Raw genomic sequence first — 16693 nt, forward strand, 5'->3', positions numbered from 1 at the left:
GGCAAGCTTTCTCACATACCCACATTGGCTGAATCCTAGACTCGAACCCATGCAGAAAGAGGTGAGATGGCAGTGATCCATAATGGAGATCGCTTTAGACCACTTGGCCACTCGGGGCCCCTATGTAGAGAAATGCCTGGCAGCCTACTGTAATGCCTGGCAGCCTACTGATAGTTCCTACATTTCTGCTACCATGCTGTATGGATCTTGCAACCACACCCATCCCAGTGCAAGTATGGCTTAAACGTCAACCTACAGGAGCAAAACAATTCACCTCCCTTTCAAGAGAATGTCAATAAATGCTGGTTTCTCAACTAATACATGATTCCAACCACAGTATTCTTCTAAATCACAATGATGCAAATATCTGGTCACAAAAAAATTCAATCTGAGAGTCACTAATGCATATGAAGGCAAATCAGAAGTGACATAAATCCTCCATTTTCAACAACATCTTATGATTCACTACAGTTTTTGCATCCAGTCATCATCCCTTCGGACAAGTAACCAGCCACTGGAATTCTATTTCTTTGGCCATACCCAATACTGTGAGACGCACATGGTAAAATCAACACACTTTTCAGAGAAAAATGTAAATTCTCACTGCAGTCCATGTATATGGTGGTTCAGTTACTCCAATGGACCTAGCTGGGTAAAATAATTTCCATCAGAGATCCAGTGTTGAAAAAAGACTTTGCCTGTGTTAAATGTTATATTGACTGGAAGGTCAGTTGGTCTTTGAATTGTGCTTTGTGAAGAAAAACAAACAAATCTACTTTTAAATGTTATGGGTTATCAAATTAACCTATACTGCTACAACTTGTGTTTGGGATTTCACATGCAAGAATTGAAACTAGCAGCAACTGTGACAGAATTAAATAAAATGCCAAAAATCATTTGTTCTTTGTTCTATCTGGACTTTTTCCACTAATAAAAACTGTGATAAACAGAAACTTGTGGAACAGTTCTAGCTTTTGTGAGCCATGGTGAGCAAAAGCTGGAGAGTTTTCAACTCATTTCATAACTTCAATGGGGCCCCGAGTGGCCGAGTGGTCTAAAGCGCTCTTCGTTACGGATCACTGCCATCTCACCTCTGTCTGCGGCGGTTCGAGTCTAAGATTCAGCCAATGTGGGTATGTGAGAAAGCTTGCCAGTAGCTTCTCGTGGGTCGGTGGTTCTTTCCGGGATTTTCCTGGGTTCTTCCTCCACCATTAATACTGGCCGCCATGTATAGCCTATCGTGTGCTGAAAAATGGCGTTAAACCCCACAACAACAACAACAACATAACTTCAATATTAAAATCATTATTCATTTGAAATCCTCTATGCATATGAAATGACAAAATAATGCATTATACACTAAGCAATATTTCATTTTAATGAAGCAATGCCATTTAATAGTTTAGTGGTTTGTAGGACTTGTTTGTGGGGAACATCAGTCTTGTTCCATCATATTTTTACTGGCTGGGACTTTGTGCGTTGGATTGTACCTAATGCATAAAACAGAATTTTAATTGGAGCTGTTCATTGTTTTAAATATGGTGATGTACTTTAATTGTCTATATCTAAATATTTTGTCAAATTACAACTTTTGGATCTTTAGGGCATATACAATTCATTTGTGCGAGTTTCCTTGTACATCTCTGTTGGAGACAAAATCCTATTTTGTGGCTCTTGCCCTTAAGGTCTAATTGTGCAATACTGATATCTACTATTACGTATGGTATGTATGTTGTTACATTGTTTTAAGCCCTGTGATGTGGTCAGGCAATGGACACTGAATTAATCATTCTAGTATATATTCTTTAATTAAAAAAGGATAAAAGACCCAAAGATAGTTGTTTTTTTGTCTCATGTGTGCATGAATGTGCATTTTTGAAAGGGATACACTTGTTCGTTTTCATGTAAATACTCTTAATTTGGTAACTGTGGTGATTATTATGTCTTCTCCCTGTCCGATGTGTATTAGTTATGTGTGTATTAAGAATTTGTTAGATTATGTTAGTGTGGAATAACATTTTGATGTTAGTAATTCATTGTCTCATCAAAGCACCTTATCTGAGACTGTATTTCTTTCTTCTGACCTTTGCACCTAAGGTCTTTTTTTTGTTCAAAGATGATTTTCCCTTTGATGTGTGGTGCTATTCTGTGTGCACATGTTTTGCTGCTTTCCTTGTATTATTGTCAGGGGACAAATGGTCAAAAAGATCAATTATTTTTTTTAGCTGTATATCAATTTAACAAGCGTTTCTTTTCGTATTGTGTGTATCCGATACTATTTAAAGTGGAATGTGCCTATTATTAATGTTTTCATGTATATTCATTAATATGCATGGATCTCATTCATCATTAAACTTGTCAGATATTTTGATGATATAAAACCATATTCCAAGTATGACTGAAATCGGATCAGAAATAAAGATTCCAGAGTGATAAGAAGCAACTGTTGACAGATGGACACCAAAGGACAGTAAACAGCAGATGGAGGGCCCTACTGAAAGCTCACTTGGCCCTATGGCCTGGTGAGCTAAAGAGAAAAATAGGGAGATGAGACTGCTGTAATAATATTCAAAATGAAAGAAAGCACATATAGAAATATAAAGGAATCAGTAAAAATGCTCAGCTACATTTTCTACTCTTTCATTTGACAAAATATTCTTACATGAACATACAGTATTTAATTACTACAAAGAAATATTGATATAAAAAAGTACAATAGTTCATTATATAAGCTTTGAATCAAAATTTATATACAGTAACCTAGACATTTTCCCACAGAAAAATATAGTCAATCTGAGTGTCCAAAAACTCAAATGACCGACTAAAAGCATTAGTTATTATACCACGATCAAAAACAACTGTGTACATTCTGAGTAGAAACTCATGGAAATAGACACATTTGTAATGATTGACACAATGAAGTCCATTTGTATCAAGTCCAACAATCTATCTGCCTGTTTTATCACTTTTTCTCACCAATGAGACAGAATTCTTGTGGATTTATGATCCTTACTCTTCTCGTCTTGATCTGGTTGCTTCAGGACATTTGTCTGGTGATCCTTGTATAATACTGTTAAGATGTTTAATATCACCATTATGTTCAACACAAATTCAAGTCTACAATTAGTGCAAATAAGTAACATGGTAGAACACACATGGATATTTTCCCTAGTTGATGAAACAAATGGATGAGAAAAATTCAATGTATAAGGTGCAAGAAAATTGTAATCTTTGTGCCAACCCCCACGTAGATTCTATTAGTCTCTGGTAAGATCCGTAAGGGTGGAACAGGTCTCCTAGACAGCCATTACTGAATGACCGTGGGAATACAATTTACAGGAACTCTAAAATGTCCATCAGAGACTTGGATGAGTATCAACCCTAATCAACCTCATCTGCAAGATCTAGTCTCCTGAACTTGTCCAAATTGTAGAAACAGGCTTTCACTATTCTTCCACCAAAAAAACGACCATTAAGATCTATTATGGCTGAAAAAGAAAAGATGATGATGTAAATTTTACCGAGTTACTGATAGGATAAAATTTGCAATTTTCTATGCAACAAACTAAAGAGTAATCCTATTTCAATATCATCTTTGATCGTCACCAATTTAATCCACACACGATTAACAACTTTGGTTCAGAGTTCACTTATAAACTGTTAAGATGTTTCCATGCATTGTGTGAAACGTTTAGTTTTAGTGACTTGGTGTGAATGAAAGCCTTCAACTTCATCATGGATAAATCACATGACTTTCAGTCATCTATAAATTAGAAACCATCAAATTCTAACCTAGCCAGTCCCTCAGTAAACAAACGTGTTATTAATTTGTTTTCAACAAGAGTAAATAAAAGCAACAATGGTATATATATATATATATATATATATATATATATATATATATATATATATATATATATATATATATATATATATAAATATATATAAACTCCATAACAAAGAAATACCTCAATATTCAAGCATTCATTTCACAACTCATAGAATATCAGTGATGGTTTTCAAGTCCCAGTGCAAGTGATTTAGTGTTGATGCTAATAAATGGAATTGAAATATGGAATTGCCCATTGAAATGAAAACTGGACAAACCAGGAATTTCTGTTGCTATTAAGATCAGTCTGGACACCATTCTTCCTTTAAACAACTTCTTGTGTCAGTTTTTATTCAATTTTTTGCACTGCAACCATGTTCAGTTGGTGCACTGGTTACTGGAATTGCCAATCCCATAAACTTTACGTATACCAAGCTACGGAAAGATGTCACAATAGTCTTTGATCATTGTCTAGCATGGCAAACCAAAGTTTAGCTAGCCATGTCCTTTGCAGGTTGTTTTCATTTGGTGAAATTCATTTCTTAGTTCTGCTTCATTTAGTGCTGCAGGTTGATCCTGCCTGCCTGGTGATGTCCTTTGTCGTCCAACTTCAAGCCTGTGTAAGAGCATTCATTGATGTAATCACGCAATGCAGCTGCTCTGTCTGGGAAACGGGAAACATTCAACATAGCTTTGATATCCGTGATAATGTCTATGTTGATCTCTGGAAAACATGCATTCAGTGAGATTCTGAATGAAATCCGTTCTCATCAGCTCATGAGCACGGAAATTGATTTGGGTGCTTTGTCAGCTTGATGTCCCTGTTAGAACTAGATTCAGTCTGTTCATGACTGTCAAAATGCCAGTTAGCATGTCGTGATCACTAAGAAGGAAAACATCTGTATATTTTGCATGAGTCCTTTGGCAACGGTATTGTTCTTGTCACTGGGCTTATTCTTTAAGCTTGAGAACAACTTCTGACCATGTTTCTATCAGAGATTCAACAGCTCTTCTCACAGAATAAGGCTGCTTAAGATTTACAAAATCTTGAACGCTCAAAATATTGTGCAGTTTCTTTAAGCGCTGGTTGCTTGCTGCCAAATACTGATAAAATTTGCAGACTTGCTTGGCTGTATTCTTGTAATCTGCAATTTATTGTACAGAATTAGATTAATCTTGCGAAGCAAGTGCTATACAATGAGCTGCACAATGACTATACATGAGGAAAGGATTGTTTTCATGCAAAAGTACCTCCATGACTATATCACTCTGTCAGATCAGAGTCCAGTCATTTTTCCAGTGGAATATGTCTTATATGGCTTGAACTGTTTTGATGGTGAACCTGTGCTGATCGTTGATAGTTTTTAGATCCTTTTGTAAATCTATTTACTGTTTTAGTTTTATCACACACTTTGCAGAATAATTCTGCTTTTCCTTCACTCTTCTTTTCTGTGCCATGGAAAGTCTTCTACCAAGGTTTGATTGCACTCCTTGGTTCTTAATTTCTTTGCAGTATTTTTTGATTTCTCTGTGCTTGAATTTGAAATATGTGGAAGGCAAAAAATCCATTGACAACTAATCCCTTAAAATTGTAATGTCATGTTTGTCTTCATCTGCAGCACATGTACTGGGAAATGGCATCGATTTATCAGTACTGTTTAAAAAAATATGATCTTATCGATCACTGTGCCATAATTACGGATTCTTCAACGCAAACAGAATGAAGCAGAAAGTGAGTGCTTAGATTAATGTACATAAAACAGAAAAAGCAGTGCTTCCATTTGCATTGTTTCATATTGAATCAAATATCAAATATTTGCAAACCATCAACAAAATCAGCCACTTCTCCTTCTTTTGCTGTACTGTTGCTGACAATCACTGACCCAAGTCAGCAGAGATATGTGACTACAATTGTATGAAAAGTTGTTGTATGGTTTAACGCCATTTTTCAGCACGCGATAGGCTATACATGGCGGCCAGTATTAATGGTGGAGGAAGAACCCGGGAAAACCCCGGAAAGAACCACCGACCCACGAGAAGCTACTGGCAAGCTTTCTCACATACCCACATAGGCTGAATCCAAGACTTGAACCCAGGCAGACAGAGGTGAGATGGCAGTGATCCATAACGGAGAGTGCTTTCAACCACTCGGCCACTCGGGGCCCCTGTATGAAAAGAATAAGTCAGCTCCTTACAGACTTTGATGTTCAGAATGTAAACTTTCAAGACAGAATGTTAACTTTCAAGACTTGAAACACATTTTACAGTCTGTCAGTAAATGAAAACTGACAGTTTTAAGTAATGTGATCGGGTATTCTCAGAGAAACATAATTTACCTAAAAATTTGCTTTCTCCTTCAAATATGTTCCCCAATCACATTATGTAAGGAGGATAAGTAATATAAGGAGGGGATGTTGAGTATCCAAGCTGAACTGCAGGTATCCTTCTAGGGAAGAATAGCTGGATTCCCCATGTGAATGATCACCCATTCTCCTAATTACATAAGCAATACAGCCTGGGGTCACCTGACTTGTGACCCTAACATATGGTTAATAAGATGAATACTGAAATCTTCTTACCTACAAAACTTCACGGGCAAATCCAACAAAGCTAACAGGCTGTGTTCATTGCTCCAGTTGGGTCTGGTGGCCATCTGTGCTGCCACCACTGAACCTATCAGATTCAAGATTGCCTCTGCAATGCTAAATCTCTTAAGATAAAGGGTCGAGAAGGTTTGCTCTGCATGCCAGCCAACAGTCTCTATTATATCTTTGATTGAAATGTTGCATTTGAATGCAAGAATGACAGAGATGGCTTGAAGCTTCTAAGCGGTAATCTTTGTGAGGTGACTCTGATAAAGTGAAACATCAGAGTACACCAAACATATAACCCATTTCAGCCACGAAACAAGGGCTTGATGGCGATATCCTGTGTTCTGGCTCAAACCGAAAGGAAGAAAGGTTTGAGCATGCCATGACTTGATTGTTTCAAGTAGTGCTTGAGAGCGTGAACAGGACCTTGCATGGCTGCTGTTCTTGACCAGTTGGCCTGGTGTCAGGATAATGTGTGGGACATGATTCTACATGTCTGCGGCATGATGCCCCAGTGCTAGACATCACTATAAACTGCCACACTGCAGACATCGTAGCGATATGACTGAAAAATCATTAAAGGTAAGATAAAAATCCAAATCACACACACACTTGACCTGTCTATGGAAGAGAGCAAGCATGTGATGACTCTTTGGTTACCGAGAGCAACCTATTTTGGGCTACAAGCCTGGTTGTGTCAAAAGAAGCACCAAACCCTCCAATCTAAACTAAAGAGAGGTCATGCATCTCGCTTACCCTGCATATGGAAGCTAAAGCTATCAAGAAACATGACTTGTACAATAGTGACTTTAACTAAGTGCGGGTTAGTGGTTTTAAAAACATGGATTTGAATTGAGCCATGTTACAACCCATGATTGCTTCCATTTGGAAAGAGGGAGATATTTTGGTCTATTGAGATGAAAAAGGTCTAACAGATCCGATAGATCTATGTCATGCCAACAATCATATCTGCCATGATGCCAGAATGTGTCCAATATCTTTGGGCAGAGGCCTTTGATAGAGATAAGGGCCAACTATTTCTCTTCAAAGAGCCAGAGAAAAAAGTTGGCCAGTTTAGGGATTGAGGCACGCAGAGAGACAATATTGTGGTATGGCATCAGTCCCTGAACACATGCCATTTTCCCTCATAAGCCTTCAGAGTGAAGGATATTTTCAGTATCAGCACCATGGGAGGGGAGGTAAATTGTCCACAGTGGCCCTTAATGATTGACAGTCAATCCATGGCCCAAGCTTTTGGGTCTGGAACTGGAGAAATGAAGGTTGGTACCTTGTGATTCCACCTCATCACAAAGAAGTTGATCACTGGACAAGCCCCAAGTGCATCGATCCTTGTGAAGTCCAATTGATAGAGACCACTTAGTGTAAAGGACTTGACATCTTCTGGATAGAGTATTGGGCAAGACAATGAGTCTGCCAGGAATGTGTCTTGTTTGTATGTTGATACGGAAACTGTTGCACCAAGGATGAAACTGCCAGATCAGAAAACACAGGTCAGGTGATTTGGTGCCTCCCTGTTTGAGGAGATAGGTCACCACCAAAGAGTTGTCGGACCAAATGAGGACTGTTTTAGCCTCAGAGTCTATCTTTTCAGAAGAGAAAGGCATTGATGACAGCCTTCTTTTCTTGAATGTTGATATTTAGAGGCCATTCTCCTGCTCCCATGTGTCAATGATGGTAATGAAGGTTAGCAACAGGTGGGCATCCCAACCATGTGCACTGGTGTTGGTACCTATCTTTATTTCTGCTTGGGCTTCTCATGGTCAGCCAACCTGGGTTGCACCACTGACACAAAAATGATACAATCTCTGGCATGATCATAGCTGTTTGATTAAGGGGACTTGAAAAGAGGCACCATTGTGCTCGCAATGTCCGCACATAAAAGACAACTGAGTGGGATCAAGTCTGCTGCTGTATTGAATAAACCAAGGTGTTGCAAAATCTCTCTTATTGAAAGCAAATTTGTAGTAAATTATGTTTCTCCTAGAATACTTACCCGATCACATTAACGTTAGGGATATAAGCCTGCTACCTCTCGAATCCAGCCCTACTAAAAGACAAAAATTCGTCTTTTCTGTCTTTCTCATATAGACCAAAGGGCAATAACTCTTGTCCGTTACCTCCCCTTACCACTACCAGGTGTCACTAGTTTTTTAAGCTCAGCTATATATATTATACGAGGATGCTCGCACAGCGGGGTGGTTGGGAGGGTTTTTAAGTAATGTGATCGGGTAAGTATTCTAGGAGAAACATAATTTACTAAAAATTGGCTTTCTCCTTCAAATACATTCCCCGATCACATTAATGTTAGGAGAATAGGTAATAGGAGGAGGGAATGCTGAGCATCCTACCTCCACCCCGGGTACCTTCTAGGGAATGATGGCTGGATTCCCCCATTTGAAAGATAATCCGTTCTCCTAATTTCATCAGCAACACAGCCTAGGGTCCCGTGATATGTGACCCCTATATACGGTTAAGAAGATAGTTATTGAAATCTTCTTACCTATGAAATTTCACTGGCGAATCCAGCGAAGCTGATAGGCTGTGCTGATTGTTTTAAATGGGTCTGGTGGTCATCTGGGCTGCCGACACCGGACCTACCAGATTCAAGGTTTGCCTCTGCGAAGCCAAATCTCTGAGATAAAAACTGGAGAAGGTTGACTCTGCATGCCAGCCAACAGCTTCTATCTCGGATCGAAACATTGTGTTCGAATGCAAGGCTCGCCGAGATTGCTCTAATCTCATGAGCTGTAATCTTCATGAGGCGACTCTGATCTTGTGAGACCTCAGAGTATGCTGAGCGTATAACCCACTTGAGCCATGAAGCAAGGGCTTGAGGGGTGATATCCCGTTTACCAGCTTTGACCAGAAGAAAGAGGCGCTTACATGTGTCCCGACACGCCTCTGTGCGTTTTAAATAGTGCTTGAGTGCACGAACAGGATCTGGCATGGCTGTTGCTCTTGACTTATCTATGGAAGAGAGAGAGCGAATAACGATTCTTTGATTGCCAATGGATGGTAACCTATTTTTGGCTACAAAGCCTGGTTGCATCAGGAGGACCACCGAACCATCTGATCTGAACTGAAGAAAGTTCGGGTCACTGGAAAGGGCATGTAACTCGCTCACCCTGCATGCTGAAGCTAAGGCTATCAAGAAACATGTTTTGTATGATAGTAGCTTTAACGAAGTGTGGGCTAAAGGTTCAAATTTGTCTGAATTGAGCCATGTTAAAACCCAGGACAGATTCCATTTTGGAAACAGGGTGAGGGATTTTGGTCGATTGAAATCAAAATTGGCTAAAAGATCTGATAGATCTTTGTTATGCCTAATATCACATCTACCATGATGGCGGAATGTGTCTGATATCATGGAGCGGTAGCCTTTGATAGTAATTGGGGCCAACTGTTTCTCCTCGAAAAGCCAGAGAAAAAAGTCAGCCAGTTGAGGGACTGAGACACTCAAAGGGATGATGTTATTAATATGGCACCAGTCCCTGAAAACACGCCACTTTCCCTCGCAAGCCTTCAGAGTGGAGGGCCTTCTTGCTCTTGAGATTCTCTCCACAATCGAAGGTTTAAATTGTTTGTCTCGCACGGCTGTCCAGACAAGAGCCAAGCGTGAAGAAGAAGACGTTTCAGGCAGGGGTGGAACACCCGTGACCGCGGTTGTTTGAGAAGATTTGGGCTGGTTGGAATCTTCCTGGGTAGATCTATCACTAGATCGAGTAGATCGGTGACCCAGGACTTGTTCCCTCTGAGAGAGGCAATCAGAATCATCCGACAGTTCTGACCCCTTAACCTCTGGATTATTTTCGGTACCAAAACCGTGGGAGGGTAGGCGAATGCCCACAACCCCTCCCAGCTGATTGACAGAGCGTCCACGGCCCAAGCCTCTGGGTCTGGAACCGGAGAGACAAAGATGGGCAACTTGCGATTCCACCTTGTTGCAAAAAAAGATCAATCATCGGACGCCCCCAAAGTGTGCAAATCCGAAGAAAGACTGATTGATGGAGTGACCATTCCATGTAAATGACTTGACCTTTCCTGGATAGAGTGTCAGCCAAGACACTGAGTCTGCCAGGAATGTGTCTGATTTGTACATTGATGTGGAGGTTGTCGCACCAACGTAGAAACTGCCAGATCAGAATGCACAGGTCTCGTGATTTGGTGCCCCCTTGTTTGAGGAGGTAAGTCACCACCACAGAGTTGTCTGACATAATGAGGACAGTTTTTCCTGAGAGTTGATCCTTCCAGAAATGAAAGGCATTGATGAAAGCCCTCATTTCTAAAAGGCTGATGTGGAGAGGCCTCTCCCCTGGCTCCCACGTGCCACTGACTGTAGCGAAGTCCGGCAACAGGTGGGCACCCCAACCGTAGGTACTGGCGTCGGTACATACCATTATCTCCGCTTGGGGCATCTCCAGAGGAATCCCTGTGGACAGCCAACCGGGGTAGTGCCACTGACGCAGGAATGATCGTATCTCGGGCGTGATCATTATTGTTTGATTGAGGGGACTTGAAAAGGGGAGCCATTGTGCCAATAATGTCATTTGTAAGGGACACATAAAAAGACGGCCAAGTGGGATCAAGTCCGCCGCCGCATTGAATAATCCGAGGAGTTGCAAGAATTCTCTCGCTGAAATCCACGTCCTGTTGGAAACAGACTCGACGAGTTTGACGATCCGGATTACGCGAGCGCGAGGAAGCCATACCAGATTCAGATCGGTGAGAAACTCCATACCCAGATGGACAAAACACTGGGATGGACAGAGATCGGACTTTTTCCAGTTCACGAGAAAGCCTAGATGCTCTAAAAGTGCTAAAAGATCGTTTCTGCCTTTGAGCAGAATAGAACTTACCATATGTTTCTGGAGGATGTCGTCCAAGTACACTGCCGTCCCTATAGATGAAGTCGAGCGGAACAGGGTGGCGATGCAATCCATAACCTTGGTAAAAGCCCAAGGGCTGATGTTGAGGCCAAAGGGCAGGACCTGGAACTGATAAACCGCATCGCAGTAAGTGAATCGGAGAAATTTTCGTGACACGGGGTGGACAGGGACGTGAAAATATGCGTCGGTCATATCTAGACTGACGGCATACTCGTCCCACCAGATGGAAAGATGGATTGATCTCGCCATTTCCATCTTGAATTTCGGTGGTAAAATGTATTGGTTGAGGCGACTCAGGTTGATGATCGGCCTCAACTTGCCATTTGCCTTCTGGATAAGAAACAGCCTGGAATAAAACCCTGGCGATTGTGGCTTTTTTCACAATCTCCACCGCCTGTTTTTCTATGAGCGACCGTATCTCCTGTTGTAGAAAGGTATCCTTCTCCGGATCAGGTGGTACGTCCGTGAAAAGGGGAGAGGAGGACAGGGGAGGGGGTTGGATAAAGGAAATCCGAAGCCCCTCCAAAATGACCCGGATCACCCAATCATTCTGAGGAAAAAAGGTGGTCCAGGGGTCCTGAAATTGCAGGAGGTGGCCGCTCACAGGTAGGCTGTCCGCGGGTGGTGGGGAGGGTATGTCAACTTTTAGAGTTAGGAGGCTTGAAGACGGAGAAACTTTGTTTCTTACCGCCTCTGTATGGTTGCCTCCTAGCTTGATTAGACTGTTTTCTCCTGGCATTGGGTTGGGATCTATACTGCACATTTGATTGTAAGGATCCCTTGTCCCTGGTCCGCCAATCATCCCTCCGCTGTGGCAAGGGATTTTTTTCTAAACGCCTGTGAGGGTTGGGCGGCGAGTTGGAGGGGCAGTTCATGAGCTGCCTGCTTCCAAATTTCTTCAATTTTTCCTCCAAAGAATAAAGGCGACCCAAATGGAGTCATCCGTAAAGCCAGAGTATGATGGGGCTTGAGCGACATGGACCGCAGACATGCGTCACGTCGTATCAGGTCTAAGTTGGCAGAAGCAGTCAACGCATTAGCCATGGAATGGCGAGTTGCCCTGTTAATAACTCTAGCAATCCGGGCCATCGCTTCCCAAGCATGGTCATTGTCGGATTTTTCTTCGAGTCGGAAAATGGCTAATGAAGCCAAGTCTAACATTGAAGACGTAGCGACTACGTTCCAGACTAGCTTTGACATGGCATGGAACACATTTTTGTCCACTTTGCAAAACAGTGGAGCGGATATGTGAACTGCTGCCATATTTTTGTCCAGGGCTGGAAGATCCGTACTGAAGGCGTCTGAATGAGTTTTGTACCAGCGACACGAGAACGTCGCTGGTACTTGGCTTTCTGAAAAGAATGCCTTAGCATTCCCCAGATCACCTATTCGTCCTGACAGATGATCACTGATCTCCTTAATTTTTGCCAACTGGGGAAGGAGCCGGAAGGACGGCGTCTCTTCCTCCCTGTCAAGATCTACAGATGCCTTAACTTTGTAGTCTTGAGTGGCGGTAGGAGGTGGAGGGCATTCTGAAGTTGCCATCACCCTATAAATTTCTTCCACTGCCGCCTTGAAGCCAAACTCAGACCGTTCCATGGTTGGATCTGTGTATGGCTGATTTGCAGGAGTTTTGTCACCTTCACTGTGTGCCGAGTCGTGTTCTGGAATAGCTTGCATTTCTGGATAGAGCATACCAGGTGGCATAGATGACGCGATTCCATCATCCTTGACACTGTCACTAACTCTCCCTTGTGGATAAGCCATGAACATGTGGATGGCCGGCCCTGCCGGCTGGTTTGTCTGGCTTGTGGTCGGCCTGAATGTTGGCGACGGTCCTGCTTTCACCGGTACCGGCTGCTCCAATGGCCTGGCTGTACGGACAGATTTCTCACTAAAATCTCCACCATAGTATTGGTATGTTGCCGGCGGTACAGCTTGACAGACGGATTTATCACTAAGATCCCCATAAATCATATTTGGTCGGACCGTTTTAGCAATAGGGTCCCCATGCTGGGACAGCTGGACGGCCGGTGACATAGAGGTTGTATAATGAAAATGATCCGATGGATCCGGTAAAAAAAACATGCGTCCTGACTTACAGGCTCGAAGGCCATGCTCGGACATGTGGGGGGACTTACGCCCACTGGGCAGCCTATAACTGGGGGAACATTCCCCCCCAGAGTCAGAAAAAGCTGTAGAAGTGAGCGAGGGAAATAAGGGTAATATCTGGCCTGATGTCAATAGCTGCATCATCGTTTCCTGGACCAAATGACCCATCTGTTCAAAGGTGGACTGTTGTACCCTGTCAACATTATTTTCCTCCATTGCCGCTGATGTTACTGTGGCTGACGGTTGCAAACAACGAACTTTAGGTGGAGGGGGGACCCCAACATCCCCCACAATACTCGCAATGGAGGCTGTCTTTGGATGTATACTGAGGACATCAATGCTATCTTTCTTTGACTTATTCCGTCTATCCCTCCCTTTTGCTGCCTTCTGGACTACATCAGCCCACATTTGCTCTGTCCAAGTATTACACACGCTGCATGGTATAGATGATGTACACTTGGTACATACAATACAAGAGTCGTGATTGTCTTCTTTTGCTTTGAACTTTTTGCATTTCATGCATTTGGTTGACATTTCTACTGAAACCACACAAGAAAAGAAAACAAAGCACAAATTAGCAATTCAGCGTGTTATTAATTCGCTAATACCACAACCATTACTAATGGAGTAAGCAAAATTAGTCAGTGTCAACTCTTAACTGACAACACGAGTTCAGCGATAGCGTGTGTAACATGGTCTTCAGGATACGAAATCCGTAAGGGTGACAAAGTCTCTCAATTTTGAAAAAATTGTTAAAATAACGTGTACAACCTGTAGAAAAATGATTGTCCAATGCAATAAATCCAAATTTAACTTCGGATGGTCCAATTTAACGCTAAGATGGCTTGGATTGTTTGGAGGTATAATGTACGTGTTATCAGTACAAGCGAAGCTTAAAAACTAGTGACACCTGGTGGTGGCAAGGGGAGGTAAGGGGCAAGAGTTATTGCCCTTTGGTCTATATGAGATAGACAGAAAAGACGAATTTTCATCTTTTAACAGGGCTGGATTCGAGAGGTAGCAGGCTTATATCCCTAATGTTAATGTGATCGAGGAACGCATTTGAAGGAGAAATCCAAGTCCTGTTGGAAACAGACTCGATGAGTTTTATGATTCTGACTATGCAAACACAAGGAAGTTGCACCAGATTCCAGTTGGTTAAAAATTCCACGTCGAGATTGACAAAATTCTGGGATGGATGGAGGTCTGACTTATCCCAGTTCAGTGGAAAGCCTGGATGATCTAAAAGAGAGGAGATCATTCCTGCCTTGGGTAGAATAGAACTTAACATATATTTTGTGAGGATGTCCAGGTACGCTGCCATCATTGCAGATGATGTTAATTGGAACAGGGCAACAACGTAATCCATAATCTTGGTAAAAGCCCAAGGGCTGATGTTGAGGCCAATGGAAGAACTTTTAACTGACAAACTGTGTTGCAGTAAGCCAACTAGAGAAAATGTTTATGACACATAGGGATGTGAAAATGTGTTAGTCATATGTAGACTGATGGCATTCTCGCCATAGTGAATGAAGAGGCAAATTGAACTTGCTGTCTCCATCTTGAATTGGTTGAGGTGACTCCAGTCAATGATAGTTCTCAACTTGCTTTCTGCTTTCTGAAAAAGAAACAGCCTTGAATAAAAACCTGGGAATTGTGGTCTTTGAGCAATCTCCACTGCCTGTTTTGTGGGGGTTTCTTTTTATGAGTGACCATATCCCCTGTTGTAGAAAGGCATCCTTCTCCCCATCTGACACTGCATCCATAAAGAGGGGAGAGGACTGTTGATGAACAAAACCTGAAGACCTTCCAGATGACCTGTATCCACTCCCCTGTTCTGATTGAATAGGGAGATCCACTGAGCTCAAAATCTGGTTTTTTATGGACTGACGCCACTTAACATCCCATCACTCTAGTGTAGACTGAGTGGCTGCAAATGTTGATGTAGGTAGAGTGGCAAGGTGGAGGGTCAGTTTCTGAGCTGCCTGCCTCCTCTATTCTTCTTCCAAAGTAATGGTGACCCGAACTGGGTTGTCTGGAAAGAGAGGGTATGACAAGGTTAGAGAGATGTGGATCGCAGACATGTGACACATTATCAGAAGTAAGTTGGCAGAATACTTCAAAGTACTGGACATGGTATGGTGAGCAGTCCTGGTCATTGACTGTAGCAATACTGGCCGTTGCCTCCCAAGCATGGCTATTGCCAGGTGTCTCTGTTGAGTCTGAAAGGTGCCAATGAGGCTAAATCCAACAATGAAGAAGGTGCAACAACATCCCAAACAAGCTCTGCTGGGCATGGAGCACATTTGTCCACCTTATAAAACAGATGAGCGGACAAATGAACAGTTGCTTTATTCTTGTCAAGATCCAGGACATCAGTACTAAAGGAATCTGCCATGTTAAGTCTATCCAATTGGAGAGGGATCTACGAGATCTACTGATTCTTTAGAGTAGCAGTAGGGGGTGGAGGGCATTCTTAAACAGCCAATACCCTATAAATGTCCTTGATAGCAGCCTGAAGGCTAAACTTCAGTCAGTTCTGTGGTCAGATATGAGTATGATCTGAAGGATGGTGGATATGAAGGAGTTCCATTGCACTCACTTTGCATCGAGGTCCAATCAATTCCATTCCTATGAAAATGTCACTAGCTCTCCCTTGTGGACAAGCAGTGAACATACATTAAGTCCAGCATTGCTGGAACTGCCCATTAAATGGTCAGCCTGGAAGATGGTGGTATAGAAGACAGTCCAGCTATCATTGGTACTGACCACTCAAAGGGCCTGGCTGGACAGAAATCTCTGTCTTGGAAAAGGCATGTCACCAATGGTATGGTTAGAGGGACAGATCTATCACCAAGTTCCCCAAAAATCATTGTTGGCTGGACCGATTCAACAAAAAGGTCCCCATGTTAGAATGGCTGAACAGAAATGGCTGGTGCCAGTGTGGTTTTATTATGAATTAGATCCAATGGATTCAGTGCAAACCCTATATAGGTGCAGAGGCTATGCTTGGACATGTGGGGAGACTTTCATCAACATGTATGCCAACCTCTGACGAGGAAAAAGTGTAATCCAAGTGGACAAAAAGAGTAATACGAGTAGAAAAAGAGTAATCCAAATATAACATGATAAAAATTCAATGAGCATATGTAAGAATGATTTATTTATCCCTCTGGACTTTTAACATCAATTACTGCTTCAAGTTTTCGTATATAACACTTCGAGCTTCAAAAAGCAACAGACTCTCACATTGC

General features: G+C 42.0%; 1 protein-coding gene across 1 annotated transcript in view; it reads right to left on the reverse strand.

The window, feature by feature from the left end:
• Positions 1–2624: 2624 nt before the first annotated feature.
• The window catches only part of LOC149774342 (splicing factor 45-like), a 70590-nt gene continuing 56521 nt past the window's right edge, over positions 2625–16693 (reverse strand). Inside the window, exon 13 of the mRNA XM_089945474.1 lies at positions 2625–3488. Within this exon, the coding sequence (XP_089801600.1) occupies positions 3382–3488 (107 nt within the window). The 3' untranslated portion in view covers positions 2625–3381. The remainder of the gene's footprint in view (positions 3489–16693) is intronic.

This window comes from Sinohyriopsis cumingii, unplaced genomic scaffold (genome assembly GCF_028554795.1).
Source record: "Sinohyriopsis cumingii isolate HCF-2022 unplaced genomic scaffold, ASM2855479v2 utg000349l, whole genome shotgun sequence".
NCBI classification, from domain to species: Eukaryota; Metazoa; Mollusca; class Bivalvia; order Unionida; family Unionidae; genus Sinohyriopsis; species Sinohyriopsis cumingii.